Source organism: Coturnix japonica, chromosome 7 (assembly GCF_054131305.1).
Source record: "Coturnix japonica strain WE chromosome 7, WE-NBRP24, whole genome shotgun sequence".
Classification (NCBI taxonomy): domain Eukaryota; kingdom Metazoa; phylum Chordata; class Aves; order Galliformes; family Phasianidae; genus Coturnix; species Coturnix japonica.
In genome coordinates this window covers 2,980,603-3,001,194 of record NC_140669.1, presented here as the reverse complement: position 1 = coordinate 3,001,194, position 20,592 = coordinate 2,980,603, and the positions used below count along the sequence as shown (strand labels likewise).

General features: G+C 51.7%; 1 protein-coding gene across 10 annotated transcripts in view; it reads right to left on the bottom strand.

Annotated features, from left to right (window-relative positions):
* FMNL2 (formin like 2) overlaps nucleotides 1-18,634 on the bottom strand; it is a 96,705-nt gene extending 78,071 nt beyond the window's left edge. For all 10 annotated transcript variants that reach the window (XM_015869099.3, XM_015869098.3, XM_015869101.3 and 7 more), the window contains exon 1: nucleotides 18,302-18,634. In XM_015869099.3, the coding sequence (XP_015724585.2) occupies nucleotides 18,302-18,418 (117 nt within the window). In that variant the 5' untranslated portion in view covers nucleotides 18,419-18,634. The remainder of the gene's footprint in view (nucleotides 1-18,301) is intronic.
* Between the last annotated feature and the right edge of the window lie 1,958 nt (nucleotides 18,635-20,592).

Here is a 20,592-nt window from a genome sequence, read left to right as displayed (position 1 = left end):
AGCAGGTTAAAAGCCTGCACATCTGCCAGCACGGCTCCAGCACCACAAGCAGGGCCTGCCGCTGCCCGACATGCATGCGGCACCCACGGGGCACCAGGGCAGCGCCTGCAGCTCACTCTGCTTCACAAATAAGACATCAAAGAAGCAGGAAAGCATCCAAGCTGAAAGGTGCGATTCCTGATTCACTCACATGCACAAACCCAGCCGCAGCCAGGGAGCAGGAGCCAGCCCATGCTCCTACAGCCACCCAGCGGGCACGGCACGAGCAGGTCAGCACCCACTGCGCGCCTCTCCCTGCACACATACAGAAACACAACCCCCAGTCTGCTTCAGCTTGATGCCAAATTAAGAATGTGGAAAGAGCAGAGTGAGAAACTGTTAATGCTGGGAGACTGCAAAACTTCAACATCTATCACCGTTCGTATGCTCGGCTTCACGACCTCCCACTTCACACGCATTTGTGCAGCGTGCAACAATAGCGGGGCAGGAACACTAACCAGATCTGTGTGGGATAGGAATAAATTTGGGTCTGAAATGAGGGGCATCTGTTCTTTGTAATGACAGACACCAGAGCTCCCCCTCCATGAGCCAAAAGGAAAGCAATAAATGTGCACAACCACGGAGAGCCGCGCTGCTCCATGCACAGCCCCTCCTGACGTCAGTGAAGTTGTCTATAAGTTAACTGGAAACAGAATATGACCACAAATATATACAGAGCCCGATGTGAATTAAATGGAAATGGAGCTCTTCTAAGGAGGCTGCGTTCTGCTAAAAAGGAAAACACAGGAAATACAAAGGATGAAACTGATTACTCAGGAGATGCCACCAGAGGGACAAAACTTCCATCCTTCCTGAAAATAAATCACCAACTGTATCTGCACAGATGGAACTTTCATGCGATGGTCAGGAAATAGAAACCTTTGGTACATAGCCCAAAGCTGCTTCCTATATAGCTCTGCAGTGACAAGGTACAGCGTGATGCCATGAAGGAAAAGCTGGTTTCTCATTATGCCACGATCCATCATTCCATAAAGAATGGGTGAGCACACCGGATAAGGGTCTAACCTCAAAGCACTGCTAAGACACAGCAGGGAAAAAAGGAAAAGCCACAAAGTGTATGGATCACCTGCACCGTGTTACATTCTGTGTTACATTCTGTGTTACATTCTGTGTTACATTCTGTGTTACATTCTGTGTTACATTCTGTGTCACCAGTAAAATGCCCCAACACTGATCAAAATATCACTGATGTCACCAAAGAAACGTTCACCGAGGATCACTGAGAGCAGGCCCAGGTGTGTTTAACTAAATGGGGGATGCCTCACCTTCACTCTGACCTCTCAGGCACTATGGAACAGTGAAGTCACCAACAGTCTACAATGACAGAACTAAATGACATTAGGACGCAACTCCTTTGGGATAAGGGTCTTTAGTACCTACAAACTGAGCTACTGCTCCGGAAACCGGGAAACAGCTCATTGCTCTGCAATGCCGAGAGCCTCGCTTACACCCTGCCATTGCAACACAGCAATGCAAACCTTCCCTTTCCCAGAACCAGCACCTCCAGGCTTTGCCTACAGAGATGGCTGTGATTACAGAGCTGGCCCTGAGGCACGGCCAGGTGGCTGCTCAAGTTGGTGTCAGATCTCTATATCCTCTCTGCTGTGTTTTAGGAGAAAAGGCAAAACCAGCTATTACTGCCTCTGCGTCTAAAGGCCCACAGTCTTTCTGCTACTCAGTGTCTCTATTCTCTCCTATCTGCAACGATTAGGAAAGAAAAGGAAAAACTGTTCAAGTTACTGCTGTTCAAGTCATGTGCTGCTTTCCAAGCTATGCCCTGTAGGCCAGGCTCCCAGCAAAACTCAGCCATGCAGCTCCTTTAGTACGGCACCCAAACAGCAAAGGGGAAAAAACACATCGTTATGAAACACATCTTGAGTTCCTGAGGCCAGAAGATTGCAGGTATCCATGGACCTAGTGCTGCTGCTGGACAGGACGATTCCTGAGACGCATTCCTGCAGGGTGCCTGCAGAAGATGCACTAACATGGGGCTGCCCACCCAGCAGTGCAGGCTCTGAGGGCTGCCACAAGCACAGGTCAGCAAGGGGAAACCTGCCCTGCCTTCTCCCTGCTCTGCGTTAAGCAATAACAGCAAAGGGATTTCCCACTGTGCTCCAGGAAAGCTGATCAGCTGCACTAATCACCAGTGTGTGCACTGCCTGCAAACAACATTGCAGCAGGCGTGGAAAAAACCCCATCTTGGGAGTCAAATGAAGATCTGGGACAGAAAAGGAGTTTAAACAGGAGGAAAAAGGAGAGAAAAGAACCTTGGCATTTCACAAAAAGAAACCCAGCCAGAGAGACATGCAGTCTGAGGCTGAGCAAAAGGCCATTGTCTTCCGGAGCTGTTTGTTAACTTGCTGTCATGTGTGTCTTTTGGGTCTTTTCTTGTCCAGATAGACTCATTTATTAAGTCCATCCAAAACCACTACAGCAGTGCAAGCTCCTCACAGGTCCGGGTAGGCTCACAGCCTGGCTTGTCTCACTTGACAAGGCAGCCCAGAGCCAGGCAGGGCCGCAGGGCAGCGGGAGCAGGGCTCAGTGAACAGATGGCCAGTTGAGAAATGAGGCCTAATTAGGCTGAATTGTCTGTCCCAAAGTGTAAGGGCACAGCAAAATGAGCACTGGGCTACAGGACTCTTGGAGCTGGGGTCCTCCAGTGACAACTATCACTGATTTGCTGCCTGCCACAAAGAGATGCCTCTCCATGCCCTTCCTGCTTCAGTAAAATTACTTTGATCGTTCCCTCTTTGTGCAGAAAATCTGAACAGCAATTACATGAATTTACTTTAGCAGAATGTCCCATTTTCCTGATTAACATCTTCCATGCCCAGCAATAAGCACCTTTCAGTGAATCCTCTTTTGCAGCACCCCACTCCAGCAGCTCCATCACCAGGCAACTTCTGCAAATGGGCCAAAACAGGTAACTTTTATACTGCTGAAAACGTGGGAGCACTTGAAATATTGCCTTCTCTTGTCACTGCATCTTCAATCACCAGTTTGCCTTGAGCTGCCCTCAGCCACTTGTTTCCCACCTTCCCTAACAACTGCTCTGAGGAACCAGGCTGTGCCACCCCTCTTAATTATGTATGTTTATACTTACGCATGTATTCCTCCATCACTGAATTACCCCTACCTGAAAGGCCAGGTGCTGTTAGCCAGCATTGGGCTGATGGAGCCAAGGAACATCCCAGTTTTTCCAATCCATGCCTGAAATTAATGACTATAAAGGTTATAACTGCTGCTTTGAGTTCTCACTACGTCATGAATGCTGCTGCCTTCAAAGAAACGCACGGACATTCATCACGAGAAACGCGGCAGGGCTGAGCACTGCTGGGTGTGTTGCACTGCTTGGCTCATTTCTTTAAGTTCTGATCTTTTAGAAATCACTGGAAGAGAAGCCCTGCTCAGAAAACACAGAGAAAACACAAAGCTCTGTGTATCTATTCATGATTCAATCGCATCCTGGCGCTGGAGGAGTAAACTGCATATTGCCTCGCAATTGTATCGCTCTCAAAGACAGCTGTTTGGTGCTACAGTATTCATCACCAAGCATCCATGGCACAAGCTCAACAACGCGGCCTCCAAAGCAATAAAAAGACCATTTTTATTTTCCATAGTCCAGGAGTTAACCCCAGCTGAGAAGGAAAGACAAGCAGCATGATTCATTCTAAACATCTGTGAGCCAGAGGCACGCTTCTTTACGTTGCACTGTGTTTAGGTTGGTTCCCAACCAGCTCTCTTGGCAGAAGGGCAGCGATCGCCAGCCCAGCTCCCACCAGCAGAAGGCTGCAGCTCAGAACACTCTGTCTCCCTGCACTGTTCCCTGCAGCCCACCAGTGACTCTCTGCAGCGAGCTTGGCCCCAAAGCCATGCACCAACCACTTCTGGGGATGGTGAAGTGGTGCTACGTGCTCCACAGTGCAGGGAGCCCAGATTGGAGCACCCCAAGACACCACGGCCAGCCCTGCTGTGCAACAGCAACCCACCATCAGAATGGCTGCAACTGCATATCCCAGCAGGGAACTGCTGGAAAACTCTCCTCATTGCATGCAAACTGTGAAGAGACAGCGCTGGAACCACAGGGGGATGCAGGAGGGGCCAGAGGGGAGAGGAGGGCAGGGGGCTGGTCGGGGATGGAAAGGGGATTCCCAAATTAAAGGGAGTTTTCAGACACCATGCTGCTACCTGAGATAAGGGAGCCCAAATGTTGGTAAATTACATCCCTCACAGTCCTCCGGTTGAGGTGAGAGCAAAGCTCCCTGTGTGTAACAGCGGGGATGCAGAACACAGGGACTTGATGGGGCACACACACTGAAGTTACTGCATCACCGGGGAGCAGCTGATGGAGCCAGAGGTGGCACATGGCATCCAAGCACTCACGGTGCAGGAGTCCTGCTCTTAAATGGTTCCATCCACCCAGTCCACATCCTGCTGGCAGAGTGGAGATGAGGCAGGGATGGACTTTCCCCTCAAGGGAAAAAGAGGAAGAAAGAGACCCTTTCACAGTCACTGAAGGAACGGAAAGAAAAAGGGGGCATCCAAGACAAATACAGCTGAGAAATTCAACAAAAGGAACAGACAATAGCAAATCTCTTCCTTGTCTTCTCAAATGTGAAAACAAGCTGATAAAGCTGCTGCTGCAAGTGAGGAACACGATGGGTATTTAATAATTCATAGAAGTTCAATGTATTCACAAGGTATTTACTGCTTGGAAGTAATTGATTTTGTTTTAACAGACTGTAAGTGTATCCTGAGAAGCTGCTTAGGAGGAAGAAAGAATTCTCCCAGTGCTGGACACTCATATTGGTGACGATAACCTCCACTGTACAGTTCCGTGTAGAAACGTGCTGCATAATTGAACAGCTCTGCTTCATCCCTCCCACCCATGAGAGCCCCAGCCTTCCCCTCCAAGTACAGCAGCACTGCCCAGCATCCCCACCATCCCAGGCTGAAGGGCCAACTTGTTTCCCTGGAGAAAGAGCTCCAGGCCTGGCAGGGCAGCACCGTGCCCAGCTCCCCAGGGCCAGCTGCTGGCAGCCTCTCTCCAGCTGCACACACGTGGTTCCAGCCAATGGAACCAATGGGTTCCAGCTCCCCTGCACAGAGCACCGTGACATGGCCCAGCTGATGGTTCACTTACCCTCAGACTGCAAAGCCCAAAGCCCCGCTGGGTATCATCCTGCTCACTCAGCAAACACATTACAGGACTCTCCCCAACACACCAAGGTTTAACAGGGACATGACCCATTTAGCATTTACCATTTTTCCTAGTGATCTATCCCGGCTGTAACTTCGGTGCATTTCTAGCTCTTCCATTCTAAGTTAAAACAAACACAACACGCTCACTGGACAGCTGGAAATCAGCATTCACATCACGTATTTGCAGAGAGAAAGCATCCCGAGCTGTGCTGAGAAGTGATGCTGCTGGTCACCTGCAATCAGCCATGGCCACCAAAGCACCCTGGGCTGCTCACAAGCCTCTGCTGCTCGGCCCCAACAGGACAGCGCTTCCTTTCTCATTAGGACTTCTCCCAGAAGTGATTATTAAACGTGACCTAAGGGAATGTGAGACTGCCTGCTTTTGGTCTTCATTTCAAAAGCTGCTAATCCATTAGCTGCCAATTAGCAAACATTGTTTCGCTCCAAGTGCTGTTTCTATTACACTCGACCCTTCTACCTCATTTTCAGGATAGCAAGAAGAAAGGGAATACATGAACAAAGCTCTGTGTTTTTTCTATTATTCAATTCATCTTACACATAAATACTGGTAACAGTTTATTAAATCTCATTTGAGGTTTTCTTGGCTTCTCGACACATAAATTAATAAAAATGACTTGACACTCAGAAGAACAGCTTTTTGGGATTTGATATAAGCAGACTGGTCAATAGGGTTCATAGTCACACCTGCAACCAACGCAGCACCAGCCAAGCCCAGGTTACCACCCAGCCGGCACTGTGACCTGCACTGCAGCAGCTGGACTTCACCGTGATGGATGAAAACTGTGACAGTGAAGCTAACATTCCTACCCAAAGAAATACACTAACTCTCTCTGTATATGAGCAGCCCGTGGGCTGGGGATGGTGGACTTAGAGGCCTTTCCCAACCTTAATGACTCTATGATTGTGGCTGGGGCTGTCAGCACCTCTAGCCCTCCAGTGTGATTTCTAATGGGTGACCCAGAGGGGACATCCAGCCTGGTAGATGCATCCACAGCCTTCAGTGTGCCGGGGCAGCAGACCACCATCCCCATCCACCACTGCAAACCATCCTCCAGCAGTCACCAAATCACCACAGCCTCCAAGCAGCTCCTGCTCACACCATCCAGGGCACTTCCACACTTGGCTTTCACGATGACAACAGAAAGTCAGGGCTGGAAACCAACGTTATGCAGCCATTCTCCCTCCTAACCCATGAGCAGCACAAGACACCCCTGCATGCTGGGAGCACCATCAAGCTGAAAACATGTTCATAGCTTTGTGTAACAATCTCTGCTACTCTGCGTCAGCTTTAAAGCAGAAGGTTGAGTCAGTATCTACTTCTGCCTGGTTCTCAGTGACATTACTTAACCGGAAAGAAAAGAACTTGACCTATGAGCTCGCTTACTCTTTGCATGCTGATAGCATCAGGCTCCAGAAAGGAAACATGGGGCATGCTTGCTTTGGTATATTTTGAAGCACTGACTGTGTGCACTTCTAGGATGAATCCTCTCCAATTTAAGAATACAGAGTGCTGTACGTTAAAACTAACAAAACACAGACTAAATTCTGCCCTCAACCGCCTCAGCAGAGTTCTTTGAGAGAACTGTGGGTACTAATTTCATCTTATGTTCCCAAACAAGTGAATGAAAACCATTTGCCCACTCCCTGATCCCAAGTATTACCACACTGTGACAGGAGCCCGAGCTGCTGACCAGGGAGGAGGAGCAGAGGCCACCACTGGGATGCAGCAGCTCCCCCAGGTATGTCAGGTGAAGGCAACAGCTTAGCTTTGCACCTACACACACATCACCACCAACAGCCCTTGCCAACCTTGGCACAAAGACTTCTCACAATTCAGGCCCCAAGCACGACCAGACAGCACAGCTCTAAATCAACTCCAAGCCCAATTCATGTACCCCCCAACCCAGATGCCTTTGTATCACTCTAGGAGTGGGAGAGCCTTTAATGTCACTGAAACCAGGCCCCGTGAATGTAATGAAAAGCATCTTTCAGAAACATCAGCAGCATTCCAATTCAAGGCAATAACCACCAGATGTTCTAAGCAAGCCACACATTTCATGCAACAAAAGCCACCAGGGCAGGGCAATAACATTCGTTTCAGCTGATCTTGTTTATACATGGAGTGCTGGCACACACAGCTTCCAAGTAATTAAAACATAAAAACAAAAAAGCCCTTCTTAGTGCGTCAAGGCACCTGTATAACAGAGTGCCATCACAGCAACACAGCTGTGCTGCAAAGGACAGAATGTCAGCAGCAAGGAGCGTGAGCAGGGCGAGCAGCAGGACAAGCCATGGTGCTCCAGGTGGTGTCTGCAGGGCCCTGGTGGCACAGCACGCACAGCTCAGAGCATCAGGGGGGTAACACACCGTGAGGATGCCGCTCACTGAGCTCAGGCATTCCCAGCATCCAGCTTCGCCCATCAGAATGACGCTGCACTAAGTGCTGTCAAGCCTCTCCCTGCAGCTCAGCAGCACAGCAGGCCCTGCCCCCAGCTTCCCACCAACATCATCCACCAGACAGAAACACCACAGTTCAGCCTCCCACTAACACAAAAACTTCAAGCAGCGCTCGCTCACAGCATGTTGATGTTTCTCCAGCCACATTCCCTCCCACAAAGTCAGAAATGCCTGTAAGATAACCAGGGGCAGAGCGCAGGCAGCTCCTAAGCGGAGCCTGCAATGCCCTGCCCATGGCAAAGCTGAGCCTGCAGTGCAGCCGGGCACCTTTCACTTCTCTAAGGGGCACACATGGTGTGTCAGCCTGCAGCACGGCTCCTCCCTGCAAGCACAGGCTGAGAGCTGGGGCTGTGCAGCCTGAAGGAGAAACCTTTGGGGAGACCTGAGAGCAGCCATTCAATATCTAAAGGGGCTGTAGGAAGGATGGGGAGACTCTTTAGCAGGGTCTGCTGTGATGGGATGAGGAGAAATGGTTTCAAACTAAAAGGGGGAGATTTAGACTGGATTGAAGGAAAAGTGTTCTTTACAATAAGGACTTGGAGGTACTAGAACAGGCTGCCCAGAGAAGGGGTGGTGCCCTGTCCCTGGAGACACTCAGGGTCAGGCTGGACCATGCTCTGAGCACTCTGAGCTGCAGGTGTCCCTACACCAGATGGCCTTAAAAGCTCCGTTCCAACTCAAAGCACTCTATGGTTCCATGGCAGTGAGAGCCATGCAAACACAGCACCTGCAGAGGACCAAAGCGTGCTGCCAGCTACACAGGGACTTGCACAGACACATCCAAGGACGGACCCCGGCCAGTGAAAGCCATCAGCCTCCCGAGCTGCTCTGTGCTCAGCACTGCTCAAAGCCCTCAGTGCTGCAGCTATGTGATGCTGAGCAGCACCCAGGTCCCACCTCTGCTTCTGTAAGGAAAGGCAACGTGTCAAACCTGAAATCGCTACCGAGGGACTGAGAAAACTAACTGAAAGAGGAGGAAGCAGCCAGCGGCTCCTGGCACCTTGAGTAAGCAGCAGCACCTTGCAGCCAAACACGGCATCGCTGGGATCCAGACAGCTTATGTAGGCTTGTCTATGCTGTACAAGCTCACACCGCACACTCAGCAGGACAAGCACAGCCACGTTCAAGGCCTCCATCAGTGTTTTGGCTACGCTGTCTTACAGCTCAGCAGAAGATTCCTTCTGCACCGGTATCTGTGTGAGAAAAGCTCTTGCTGCAACAAACAGTGAGTGATTCTGTACGGCTCAGTGCAGCCCCGAGAGGGCTCCGTGTGAGACACCAGCATTACAGCCCTGGGACAGGGAGTTTTCACAGCAGGTCATTCTGAAACCGACCACTTCTGAAAGCAAAGCAAATCCACACCGGGACTTTTTGTAGTGCTCAGAGCTGGAGCATCCAACAGCAACACGCTGTAGCACCTCACTGATCACTGCTCAAGTGCATCAGGGTAGTTCTCACTTCATGCACTAAACAGATGAGTTGCCTTTAGCAAAGATTTTTCATGAGAAATAAATGTAAGCAAACAAACAGAGCCATGAGCTTTACCAGAAGCCCTTCTCCCTCACAGGTATATCTTGCCTCTCCGAGCCCACTGCAACAGGAACTTCTTGCTCAGTTCATTTGCGCCTCCCTGAAGTCTGTGGGCATCTGAGATCCTCATCTACCTGAAAATACAGCTGCCACCAGTGACCTCCGCATCCCTGGGGCTGCAGGAGCAGTGTCAGATATTTCCAAATTACAAAGAAAAGCATTTTCCCCTTGTGCTTTGTGCATGTCATTCATCTGCTCTGGAGCCTTTGCATTAAAGAAGAAATCAGTTTCCTACTATGGAAAGAAAACACAGAACTCATTCCCAAGCCAAGATGATCGCTCAGCCCCTCACAACTGCCCTCCATCGTCCTTTCCCCAGTGGGACCCAACACAGCTCCTCTGCTTCCCAAAGGGAAGCCACAGCACCAGACAGTTCCATCCAGGTCATTGCAGCCTCCCCCACCTTCATTTGGACTCACAGGTCCAAAAAACACAACATATGCCTGAGGTCACCAGAAGAACATGGTTCAGCACACATGCACACACACACAGGACAAAAAATAACATTTCACCTCCGGATACAACAGAAAACAAAGAACAGGAACAGAAGGTGAAAAGCAAAGAAGAGCAGAGGAGATGACAAAATGAGATTTTTAAATACATCAAAGAGAGAAGATGCCTTAAAATGCCAGAAAATAAACTAAAATGCTGCTCTTCAACTTCTGTGTAACGGAGCGAGACAAATGAAAGACTTGAAAGGAAAGCTCATATGGATCCACAAAGGTGACTTCAAAGAGCCAAATGCCAGCTGCCAGGCCTCACATCAGCACACGAGCTGCAGCACAGCAGGCTTCCCAATGTGTCCAACACATGGCCTGGGGGGCTGCAGCATGGCCCTTTTCCTTCCCTAGTGGCTACAGCAAGTTGGGACACAGCAATTCCCCCCTTAACCCAACCACCTCATGGCTCCATGATGTTTGCAGTCCCTTCCAAGCTAGCTACTCTGCAGTTCTATGCTCTTTAAGGTCTCTTCCAACCTATTTCATTCTATGGTACATCTCCAAGGCAATGCTCCTTGTAGGGGCAGCCATCAGAATTATGACAGTGTGAGCATCACCTGTTCAGGGCCAACCTCTGCCAGGAAGACTGATGCTGCTCCAGGTGGATCCTGGCCCTCAACACACGTTCTATTGTGGGCCAGGCATCACACCAGCCCATGGGTATGGGAACTCCTTTGCACCACTTGCACCCACAGTGTTAGGCTTATTATAATTTTAGATCATTTTTAAGTTCCCTTCCAACTAAGCCAACCTATGATTCTACATCTGAGGGAAGGAAAACACACCAGTCATCTAACACATCCGCAGCCATGCAGAGGGTCTCATACGCCACATCAAAGCTCCTACTCCACCATGCTTTAAGTTAAATATTTGTGATAGTTAGTTTATTTGATCTTCCTCACTTGTGAGGCTCCCAGAGCTGGGCAGAGCCCTGTGAAGCACACCCAAACAGAGAGCTATTGGGAAGGTTTGTCGCAGGACTGCTGTACGCCAGCTCTGCCGAATGACATCCATCATCTCCAAGAGCCTTGGTACTGCACAGCCCTGCCTCCTGTGAGAGCAGCCCACAGAGCATCAGATGGGTGAGCAACCCGAAAGTGTGCAGCAAATCTCTTGCTTCCTCATTTCAATTACTGGCTTCTGAAAGATCCCCAGAAACTCTGCCAGTTTGTGCAACCCTCTATTCTTTGCTTTTGGCCTCGACCGTGCAGTCACTTAGGAGGCAAACAAGTAACAGATGTACAATGTATACTCTCCCCAAGTCCTTTTATAGTAAAATGACTTCTGGCCAGATCATGTATTTTAAAAAAAAAAAAAAAAGAAAGAAAGAAAAGAAAAGAAAAAGAAAAAAAGAAAACAACAACACTGATTTCTGTATTTTAAGATCTCTCCCACAACACCCAAATACACCCTAAAAAAAGCCTAAAAGCCTAAAAAAGCCTAAAAAAGACTGAGGCTTCTTCACTGCCTCCCAGAGGTTTCTGCAACCTCTGTCTGGGAGCAGTTTCTGGCCCGAGGCTCCTTCTCACCTGGCAGCTTTCTCTGTGGCACAGAACAGTCCATGCACGGAGGCTGGAGCATCCTCCTATGCTCATTCCAAGGCACTGCAGAAGTGAAACTAGCACTCATACAGGAGCACAAAGGGCACCTCTCACCATCCTACCTGACCATTTCTTCCACCTGAGCAGCAGGACAGGCTCTGCACCTCTCCTGCCTGACACCCCTCATGCTTCCAGACAGAAGTGCAGGGTGCTGCAGTGAGCGCACCCATGTGCAGAACACGAATGTATGACAGCACCATCTCATGCATTCTATTCCTTGATGGAATCAGTTCACTAAGGTTGAAATAGAACACTACGATCATCAAGTCCAGCCACCAACCCATGGCCCCCACACCACTAAGCCACGTCCCTGCAGGGCTGCATGCTGCTGGTGCTGTCAGATGAATCCCATCCTACCCCAGCCAGCCCTGCTCACTCAGAGGTGTCCCCCTGTCCCCAGCACGGCTGGGCACGCTCCCAGCTCACGTCCCAGCACACAGAGCCAATCTCAAGAGCTGCAAGGCACAGCCCTGGAGGTCCACGCCTTGCACAGAGCTCATCTGAAGACCATTCATTTCCAACACAATATGACTATTGTGCTGCTTTGTGAATATCCTCCCCAAATATATGTTTAAAGATGCACAGTTACAGAAGACAAGCACTTGTTTTGTTACAAGGGATCCCACGGTAGACTGAAAACCAACATGTCTCTAATTTCTACAGTATGTTAGTTACAGCACAGCACGGGCAAGCTCACAGAATCAAGTTATACATTATCTGAGTCCTTATGCAATGAAACACTTGAGAAAGGCAAAAGGACTATTTTAGGAAGAGATGGTGGCTGGGACAAATTAATGCTCACATTTTCAAACATATCCACACATTATGCCGTGCATCCAGAGTTATTAAAAATAGAAAGAGAATGCACAAGGTCAGAACAAGGGAAACCACAGAACCATCAAGACTGGAAAAGCCCTCTCAGATCTCCACATCAACCCCCACCCACCCCCCATATCCCTCAGTGCCACATCCCCACAGCTCTGGGACACCCCCAGGATGGTGACCCCCACTCCCTGGGCAGCTGTGCAATGCCTGGCTGCTCTTTGGAGAAGGAATGGTTCCTCGTTCCCATCCCAACCCTCCCATGACACAACTTCCAGGCATTACATCTCACCCTAATCAGCACAGGTCAGCACACCTTGCAGCAGCCCGAGGCTGGGGCAGAACATGTGTCAGGGCACGGCAGTGTGACCAGGAGCTCAGCCCTTCAGCGGCACCTGATGCAATCACATGAAGCCTAAGAGCCCAAACGCTCCCCATCTCATCACACTGACCCTTCAGAACGGAAACTGGCAGGGTGTGCTGTGTGGAAACCAGTATTTTCCAAAGCAACACCAGCTGAAGTTGGCTTGACCTGGCTGGCAGGCTGAGACCTTCAGCTCCGGTGATGCAGGAGCTCTGGGGTGCTCAAGGCCTGTGCCAGACATTTTTCTAACACAATTATAAATCAAATTAAGTGAGTTGATGTCACTTATTTCCCATACCAAATTCCCAGACGGACTCTTCCAAACAAACAAGAAAGAAAACAAACAATAATTCAACTCAGTTTGTCTGAAACGCAGCTCCACGCTACAGGCTGCAGAACCTCCCAAGCAGCTCCAGTTGTCACTTTGCAATCTCTGCTGGGAAGCGCGATTCAAAGCCCTCCATCAGAAAAGAGAGCATGTATTTCTGCCTCTCAGCCAGCTTGGAGGCTTCCTGTGCATTACCAGAGCAAACCCCTTTGGCAGCATGTTGCATTTCTCTCCGCGGTGACAAAGGCTCCATCTCCACGTGCCGGTCCCACCAAGATGCCCACTTACAGACAAGGCAGAACACTGCAGCAGCCCTGCCCTGCGGCATCACACAGCCCGAAGGGGACCAGCAAACCTAACCACTGCTCTTGCTATTCTCTTCATGGTTTCCCACATCAGAAAGCGTTTTGAGGCTGATCATAACGCGCTTCATTCAAACGCGTGAGACGGCCCAGATGCTTAAAAATAAACTGGTGCTGGAGAGTGTTGCTGAATTAGCATGTTTTGCATAATTGATTTCATTGTGCTGTGGAGAGCTCTCCAGTCGGCGCTTCGTGCAGGGTCAGGGTGCAGCTCCTGCACGTGCTGCAGGCAGAGCTGAGCTCCAGCACACACAGAACCCAGCCCAGGGAGGCGGCTCTGTAAGAAGAGACAAGTGGAACTTAGTACTCATTAAATGATTTTAAATGCGCAGCTTCTGTTATTTAGGAATGGTGTTTAGGAGCAGCCCTTCAGCAAATTGATTTAAAAGCAGCTTAAAGAGAAGCCAAGCTGAGGACATCACTGTGCCCCATGGGACACGGCCAGGCCTGCTCCCAGGCTGCTGCTCCGGAGCATGAATGGGGCAGAGAGAAAGCGAAACTGGAAACTCATGGGGATTTTCCTATGTCTGAGAATGAGAGGTAGAACAGATTCATTTTCACTTTTCTATTACCAAGTTGGAAGGAGTGATGCTGAGAAATGAGCACAAATCCTGACTGCTCCTCATTCAGAATGTATTTGGGAGAAACGTTAAGAACCAGCACTAGATTTCCTAATCAGTAATGCTCCAAAAGCCGAACAAGTGATCAGAAAGTGAACGGCAAAGCTCAGCTTCACTGTAATGAGAAAACCAGGGATTGCCGCACGTCAGTCACAGCCCTGCAGTCAGACCTGCTGGCTGACAGCACCTTCAGCCACTCTTCTGAGCAGCCTGTGAACAACATTGCCCTATGGAGCCGGGCTGTGAGCAGCCTGTGAACAACATTGCCCTATGGAGCCGGGCTGTGAGCAGCCTGTGAACAACATTGCCCTATGGAGCCGGGCTGTGCTCAGGGCAGCTGTAACAGCAAGGAGCACAGGCACCCAAACCAAGCATCCCTTGGAAGGAAACACAACATCAGGATGGCATTAAAAGGATCAGGAAAGCTCTCCCCCACCTAATGCCAGCTAATGCACAGAGCCAGGGGGGAGCTTTCCACACCCAGCACCCCAGGCACCCTGCAGGACCCCCAACACACCACTGCCCCGCAGCCCCCAGCACACCGCAGTCACAGGGAGGTGACACACGCAGTCTGACAGAATGAGTTCATACCTCCGTCACAGCAACCCGACAAATTAAGGTGATTATTTTTACGTGGAACTAAAGCAAGCTGGAAAATAGGTGCATATTGCGCCCATTTGGCCATTTGTGAAGTCTTCCACGTTTCCAGGCACTGAAGTTTCAGCACGGCGACTCTCCTGCTGGTAGCTCAGTACCCCCTGACCACCCCTGTGTCTCAGCCACCCAAACAAACAGGGCTGTGCAGTCTCATAAAAGCATTCGACTGCCATTTCTGGGCAGGAAGGCTTACAAATGTCATTTACTCACATGCCGGCCTGATGGATGTTTTACCACGAAGTGACAGCTCACCCTGTGAATGTAACCCATCAGAAATACCTGGTTTGAAGCAATGTGATTTATTAGCTTGCTTCTTCAAACAAAAAATGTGTCACTGCTCAAATCATCCAAATGAGACCCCGAGGAAAGAGCCCAGAGGCAGAAATCAGCCAGAGAGGCCGGAGCAAGAAAACACATCAGATCCTTCCAATAGTTAAATCTGAGGAATCTGCTTTTCCCAGCGCTGTTCCTGAGGCTAACCCAGCACCTCTCATATCCATTGTTTGCCAAACCCCCAGATACCCAGCACAAACTCTGCCTGATCCAGGACCAGGTGACTGCCACCCATCTGTGAGCCCTGCCGTGCTGAGGAACCACAGCACAGAGCCCAGCGCCCCAGCGATGCCACCTCCCAGATACCTCCTGCAACGATGTCACACTCCTTAATGGTTTGCAGATGCTAAACTGCCTATATTATAAAACAATGCATAATATAGCTGATAGAGGATTAGGGAAAAGAATGGAGAACAGCTGGGAAATGTTACAGAGTTTTCACACTGAGCTTTCAAATTCTTTAGCAATAGACACTACGAAACTCTTGCCTGGATTGGAAAATGATGCTTAGACGCACCTCCCTGCAGGAGGAACCTGAGCCAGCACGAAGGAGCTCCCAGAGGCAGAACTGACACGCTGCCCCCAGGTAGGAGCATCCCCTCAGCTGGGAGCAGGGCAGCAGAACACCCCGTGCCCTGCAGACTCAGCCCTCTGTCCTCCGGCACCGGGCACAGAAACCTCCTTTGTAGAGCAGAGCACCGCTTGGTGGGGGTAAGAGGATATTTCCTGTTAGCCTCACCACAGATATGTAATCCAGCAGTCAAATTATGTCAATCACAGCTCATTAGGCAACAATTCACCCTGCCAACTCTGTCCCGGCTGCTTCCTCCCAACCATGTGTCATTTGCAAACATGTGAACCCGTTACCGGCTCAAGGCAGACCACCCTGCTGCGGGAGCTGCTCACTCCTGCAGCCCCACACTCTCCCCTCACTGGATCAGGTACCGGTGCCGTCAAGTCTATGTGCACACACTGCACAACGGCTTCCCATTCAGTACATCAGGGCTGCTTACTACAATGACTGATTTATGCACACTTGCCCACGTGTCCGTAGCAGAAGACCAGAAAAATCCAACACGGATGATGAGGGAGGGTGCCAAGGAACGGACACTACGAGGCACTGCTGGACTGTCCTGCATCCCTCAATGGGACCTTGGAACGCACAGGAGGGAGGATGGAAGCACAGTGCCACCACACTGGACCTTACCGTCCTGCACAGGCTTGAAACCAATGGGCTGTCTCACGTTCTAAGAAAAGGGAAGAACTCTCATCAGCTGAATGGGATGGAAAAAATGACATTTAGCTCACAGAGACAAACCTGGATCTCTCTCAAAGATACCTTCCACATTTTTCTTTTAAAAAGAATGTTAATATCCCATCATATGCACTGTGTTGAAACGCAGCAGGAGATGACCCCTGTGGGCCTCAAGCAGAAAAGAGTAAAATCTCATTGCCCCAGGGAACCCAGGGAAGCACATTGACTTCAGCAGGCAACACATTCCCAGGGAAAACCCAGGGAAAACCCAGGGACGGGAAGCACGGAGCTGGCACCACCATCCTTTACCTGTGTGCTGCGTACAGGCTCAGCCCATCCTCAGTAATGCCAACAGCACCATTACAGGTGAAGGAGCACATCGGCACCGATGGATTTGAGAGATTCACTGAAAAAGCAGCAATCTGGAGCACTTCTCCATCACATCCTGCAATGTGTGGATCTCAGACCTCAAAGCACGAGGCCAACAAGGAGGCAACAAGATGAACGTGTGTGCTGGAGGCGGGCAAACTCTTCACCAGAGACCTTCAGCCAAAGGATGGCTGGTAACAGCAAGGACCAGCTCATACACATGTGCACCATGCCAAGTGCAGTGCTGCTGGGCTGCAGGCTGCACAGACCACAGAGGGATTGCAGAAGGTCAGGGCAGCGTGCTCCACATGGAACAATAAGATAATGGTTAAATCACAGCATTTACAGTATGAACGTGGCCATTCTGCACCCACTTATGGGTGTGTGTGGTTCTGAAGGCTATGGATCATCACGCTGGTTTTGCAGAAGAATGAAACTTCCCAGTGCTTTGGTGAGGCAGCACGGGAAGAACCTTTCCTGCATGGCCCCACTGTTTATACACAAACGGAGCACGCAGCTGCAATATCACTAAGCTGCGTGTCTGTCAGCATCAAAAACGGTCTTTGGGGCACCATTAGCAAGAAGAAAATCACTGCTGTCAGCAAAGCCCTTCTGGATCTCAGCGCTGTTCAAGGCATGGCTGTGTCATGCTGAGAGGTGAGATTCAGTCCTGCAAACTTCAGCCTTCCTGCCTCCACACTCGGCTCTCACTGCAGAACACACTCGTTCCTGGTTTGCCCCCAGCCGCCATTCCTTTCTCATTAATCTCCGCTTTCCTATGGCTGCCCAGTGCTGGGGGTTAACCAGCAGCACAGCACTCCGAGCTGCAGAAAAAAAACAACTAATCACAGCCTTGGAGTCTGCTCCTCCAGAAACCTTCCCCAAATGACGTCTCCTCGTTTAACCAAGCCAGACACTCAGTCCCAACTCAAAACCACCACTTTGCTCTGCACACACGGCCCCAGCCAGCTCCTTTTGGTAGCACGATGACCCAAAGCCTCCAACACATCCCAGCAGCGCAACCACCGCTGCTCTCCCCGACAAAGCAGGATGAGATCAGGCTTTTTCCAGCACACTAATAATCATAACATCTCACTCGCCATTTGGCTCACCAGTGGGGGTTCCCGGCTGAATAGGCTTATTCTTTTCTTAGACACGATAATCTAATTGGGTCTAACCGGCAATAATCCCGAACGTGCCCGCACGGTCCCCACCGGGGCGCTCTGCAGAGCGGTGATGCCGGCGGGGGCTCCTGGCAGCCCCGCTTTCAAAGAGTTACGGCGAGGAGTTACGCGTTGCCGCAACCCGCCGGCGCTACCCACCGACCGAATACACCGCGACTTCAGCTGCCGGCCGCAGCGTTACCCTTCCCCGGCAGCGGCCGCAGAAGCGCCGTTCCGGCCGCCCGGCCCTTTGTGCTCCCCAGGTGAAGGGAGAGGCGACGAGAGCCCAAGTCCCCGAGCCGCCCGCAGGTGTCCGCCCCCCGGCAGCGATCCCCGCGATCGGCTCGGCTCCGGGCGCCGCCAGACAAAGCCCCGCGGCCGCTGCCCGCTCCGCCCCGCCGGCCCGAGCCCACCTGCGGCCGCTGCCCGGCACGGCTCGGCACAGCACGGCACGGCTCGGCACGGCTCGGAGCGGCCCCGCCCGCAACTTTTCCCGTTTCCAGCCGCTTCCACGCCGCCCCCCGGCCCCGCAGCCCCTCACGCCGCCACGGAGGCCGCCCGCCCCGCAGCCCCGCAGACAATGGGGCCGGCACTCACCAGCACGACGGCGAAGCGCTCCTCCAGCTCCCCGGGCTCGGGCATGGGCAGCTTGAGGGGCACGCTGTGCGCCCTGAACTCCGTCTGCTGCGAGTCCACGCTCCCCGCGTTCCCCATGGCGGCGGCGGCGGCCCCTCCGCGCTGCTGCGCGCCCCGCGCTCGCCCTCTAGCACGCCGCGCCGCCGCCCGTCATGGCTCGCCGCCCTCGCCCTCCCCCCGGGGCGGGCTCGCTCGGGCTCCGGCTCCGGCTCCGACTCCGGCTCCGGCTCCGGCTCGGCGGCGGCTCCCCCGCATGCCGCCGCGCGGCCCGCACAAAGCCCGCTCCGCCCTCCCGGCCCGCGGCGCGCTGGGACTCGTAGTCTCGCCGCGGGCCTGTGGGAGAGAGGGAGGGGAGGAGGGGGCGCGGACGGGGGCCGGGGCCGGGGCCGGGGCGGGGATGCCCGGCCTCCATCTTGCCGCGCCCGCCGCTGCGGGGAGCGCGAGGCCGCAGCCGCTCGGGGGTCCCGTGCCGTCGGGGCTGCGGTGATGGCTGGGGGCGCCCCGGGAGTCCGCCGGGGGCGGTCCCGCTTTGCACGTTCAAAGTCGCACGACGAAGCGATAAATCCCGCAGAGCTGAGCACGAGGCTCCAAAGCACGGCCGGGCTCTCACCCTGCACGTCGCCCTTCTCACCGAGCACCGAAGGCTTCTCTCTCAGATGCTTCGGTTCGACTTTTCCACCGTTTCCTGCCATCACTGTCCCCATAAGAGCGCTGTGAAGGCCAAAGCCAAGCCCCGTCACTCCGAGTTGGGCCACTCGCCACTCTGTACCCCACTGTGTGAGCCCGTAGGTCAGCATCCGCTCACACGGTGACAGCAGTTCTGTAGTTCATCACAGTCCTAACTCTGTCCTCCCAATGCAACTCTGCATCCCTCTGATGTAGCGTTCCATCACCCTTCCAACAAGGATCAACTGCCTCTGAGCTTCGCCCCCATGAGGGCACGCTGCCTGCAGGGCTCCTGCTTCAGCATGACAGAAGGGTTTGCACGTGCTCACCCCACCACAGTTTGAGGCTACGAGTAGCACCACAAGCACACAACTGCTGTGTATGGAGCTCTGTGTTCTGCTGCCGCCTGGTTCGGGAAGTTCAGTGCATGTCAGGAATCCGTGACACGGGGACTTAACAACGCTGTTACCTGGCAGGAAGCAGTGAGTGTGATGCACACAGCAGCTGAGCTCAGCCACATCCATCCATTTCTGCTGGAGACTTTGTGGCATCACCCGGTAGGAGATCCCAGCCATCCATATGGAGATTGATTCTGGGGAAAGAGCAAGTAGAGATGTGTCATTATTTAGAAGCAGGAGAGGTGCCATGGTTGGAAAAGCTCCTGTCCAGCAGATGAGAATTTCCTAAGACCGCTTTGCTAAAAGCCTCAAATGCTTACAATGGCATTAACAGACCACGTTTTAAAACCATGGATGGCTGTTAGGATCTAATACAGCACTGCTGTATTAATAATAAGGCACTGGGGCCCAGGAGCCGCTGCTGGCCACTCATACCTGGGGAAGGTGAGGATAACTGCAGGTCAGACCGGATCCCTTGGCTTACACTAAGGTTGGAAGCCCAGAGCTGTCCTTCAGCTCCAAATGGTGCTGTAAGGTATATTCAGTTCAAAACCAGACTTGCAAAATCTCTAATGAAACTTAACCGTGCAGACGTGCTGACTGCTTAACATAAAAGCAGCACGCACAAAGGGAAGGAATTCTTTTAAGAGAACAACATGATTTTTGAACAATTTGTTGTAGTCTGTAGCTGGGATGTCAGTGTTTGCAAGCATGAAAATTAGCACGGCAGCATTGCTGAATAGAAAGTTGTTTAGCTGGCTCGTGCCTGAGCTAAAGAAATTATTCTGGGATAAAAAATGAACAGGACCTGAGTTTATTATATTATTTATTTAATAAGCAGCTACACCGTGCGCAGCTTACAGAGCTCATCCCAGGCATGCAGGGTGCTCTCAGGGTGATGTCACTGTCTGAGCCGGGGCTGATGGCTGCAGCCGCTTGGCCAGGGCTCCGGGCCGTGATCGTATGTGGAATTTCACTGCGCGGTGAGACAAATAGTGCTCAGCCTGCAGCACAGCAGTGCTCTGTCACCAAGGTCTCTGCGTTACAACAAAGCTAGGAGTTTGTGTTCAAGTCTTCCTTACATTTCTCTTAACCAGTGTCTATATATTTATCTATGGAAGAAATTCTGAAGGGAAAAAAAACAACTCATTTTGTGAGGCTTCAATGCTCAGCATTTCCAGACGGATC